The sequence below is a fragment of the Scomber scombrus genome, unplaced genomic scaffold (assembly GCF_963691925.1).
Source record: "Scomber scombrus unplaced genomic scaffold, fScoSco1.1 SCAFFOLD_278, whole genome shotgun sequence".
In the NCBI taxonomy this organism is placed as follows: Eukaryota; Metazoa; Chordata; class Actinopteri; order Scombriformes; family Scombridae; genus Scomber; species Scomber scombrus.
In genome coordinates, this window is record NW_026910428.1 from 5,651 (window position 1) to 8,248 (window position 2,598).

Consider the following 2,598-nt stretch of genomic DNA (forward strand, 5'->3'; position numbering starts at 1 on the left):
CTTTAAGTCTGAACCACAAAAGCCATCAGTAGACACGAAGTCATGAGACAAGACGTGGCAAAAATAGGTTCTTCCTCTTTGTGGTATTTACTGAGAAAACCAGTCGATAACTCACTGAATATTGTTTGTGATAAAACGTAACAATAAAGTTCATGTCTGTCACATTTTTTAAAGGAGTTATACAAAAGGCTGATATGTTCCTGTGTCGTCACTATTGATATATTAACTTTATTTTATTAAATGAGAGTCATGTTAAATTAATATGTTGTGTTAAGATGGAAAATAAATGAGAAATGATGAGAAAGGATGCAGTTAAAATACTACTGATTCAGTTTTTTGAAGTTGTTAGAATATAGTTTTAGGAGTAAAAATCTAAATCTGGTAATGAAAAGACGACTATAACTCAAAGCTGTGTATCAACCTCCAACACTTATTGATTGAACTGCTTCAATACCTTTTCATTCGGTACCAAATTACCAAATAACCCCACCCAATGTCTTCCCAGGTGAGCAGCTAAGCCTTGATCTGAACTGAGCTAAACAATTACCTTTTAATTTTATTGAAATTGCAACATGGCTTACTGCAAATTTCACATCACATGAGGCATAATATTTGTTAAAAAGGCGTCAAAATGTGTCAAAATACAGTTTTAAATTAAATTAAATAAGTTATGCTGCACGGATATTGAAGTAGAAATCACCCTATAATCATTTTAATATGTTTTTCAATCAAATATGAGAATAATGACGTCAAAAAATGATCATCCTCTATAATATCATAATTGCAATATCGTTAAAAAAAAATCGCGATATTTTTCTAAATCGTTCAGTAATTGGTGTGTCTAATAATGTGTCTTTCATAACAGTCTAAACAGAAAGCCTCCACCCATTGACTGGCACTCCCTCAGACAGTAGAAGAGGAACCAGATCACCTGCTTTCACTCACATAAAAAAAATAGAAATATGAACGGTATGTAAATATCGGCGAATGGGAGACACGAGGAGAAATATCGGTGTATTAAATGCCGATAATGTGACTTTTCATTCATATTTATCCCGATTGTTTTGAACTATTGTGTCTTCTTACCTTGAGCGATGGCAATGGACTCGAAACTCTGCAGCTCCTTCAGTAAACACGCCCTCTCTTTGGGGTGCAGCCGGTAGATGAAGTCTTTGGCGATGGACGGAGAGTTCAGCGGCTCCCTCGGATCGTTTCTCCCGTGTGTTCCCATCAGGCGGGCCGGCGTGAGGAGCCCCATCCCCGGCGTGAGGAGCCCCATCCCCGGCGTGAGGAGCCCCATCCCCGGCGTGTGGAGCCCCATACCCGGCAGCCTCGGTGCTGTCACCCCCGGTGTCAACTTCAACAAAACCGGTGTTACAGCTTTATGTAGACAAAGCTTAAACATTATGGTAAAAATAAATAAGTAATCCTATCTTTAGAATAAAAAAAAAAGTTTAAAAACTGCCCTTTTTTATGGTTCTTTAAGGGCCGATGTCCGCTAGCAGCTCCCCCGCTCAGAGAGCGCTGCCGCCCGGGTAGAAGTTGTACGTTTCTCGGTCTTCTTATCGAGCTAGATCCGAGCACATCGGGGGGGAAAACCCGGTGTGACAGCTCTATGTAGATAAAGCTTAAACATTATGGTAAAAATAAATATCTATTCTTATCTTTAAAATATAAAAACTGCCCTTTTTTGATGGTTCTTTAAGGGCCGATCCTCCGCTAGCAGCTCCCCGCTCAAACAGCGCTGTCGCCCGGGTAGAAGTTGTACGTTTCTCGGTCTTCTTACCGAGCTAAATCCGACCTCAGCAGGAGGAAAAACCGGTGAATTTTTTGCTGACGGTGTTTGTAAAGCTCCGGTATACTCTCAGGCTGTGGCCCATGTCCTCTTTTCGGTGCTTTCCGCCGATTAAAGCCGACTTTATGATCCCTTAGACTCGGAGGTCAGGAGGAGTTTTACCACATGGACTTCAAGCTTAGAACTACAGCAACGGCAATCAACCGCTATTTATACACCGACTTCCTGTCTTACTTTTCAGAATAATATTATTTACTTCCGGTTATGTCTTTTCACATTAAAATGACTGGACCTTAACGTTTGCCGCACTTTATTCGAAATTAAATTAAGCTAAAATAAAGTAAAACATAAAAACAAGAGAATAAAAAGTTAGAGTTAATATTTTTATTATTATTTATTTATTTATTACTATTATTATTTTATTTATTTTTTTCTTCTTTCTTTCTTTTTTTAACTTATTTATTTATTGTTTTTCTCTCATCCCATTCTTTCTTTATTTTTATATATTGTCTACTATTTTTATTCTTCGTATATATATTTTTTTAATTACATATGTATGTGTATTTGTATATATACATATTTAATGTATGGGAGGAAGGGAGGAGAAGAAAAAAGAAGGAGAAAAAAAGCGTATTGATACATACACATGAATTTCTCCAATGGACATGAATAAAGTCTATCTATCAATCTATCAATCTATCTGTAATGAGTTACTCCCCAGCAATGAGTATAACTGTGTGTGTTTACAGTCTAATAAAACATGTTATTTCTAGTTTGTGTCTTATTTGACTCAAATGATGTCT

The 2,598-nt window shown here is 37.1% G+C and overlaps 1 protein-coding gene across 1 annotated transcript; it reads right to left on the reverse strand.

Annotated features, from left to right (window-relative positions):
• Positions 1–1,086: 1,086 nt before the first annotated feature.
• LOC133977007 (transmembrane protein 65-like) lies at positions 1,087–1,947 on the reverse strand (the record flags this gene model as incomplete). The annotated part of the gene is made up of 1 exon (XM_062415149.1): positions 1,087–1,947. A coding segment is annotated over exon 1 (319 nt), but the record flags the coding sequence as incomplete, so codon positions are not given.
• Between the last annotated feature and the right edge of the window lie 651 nt (positions 1,948–2,598).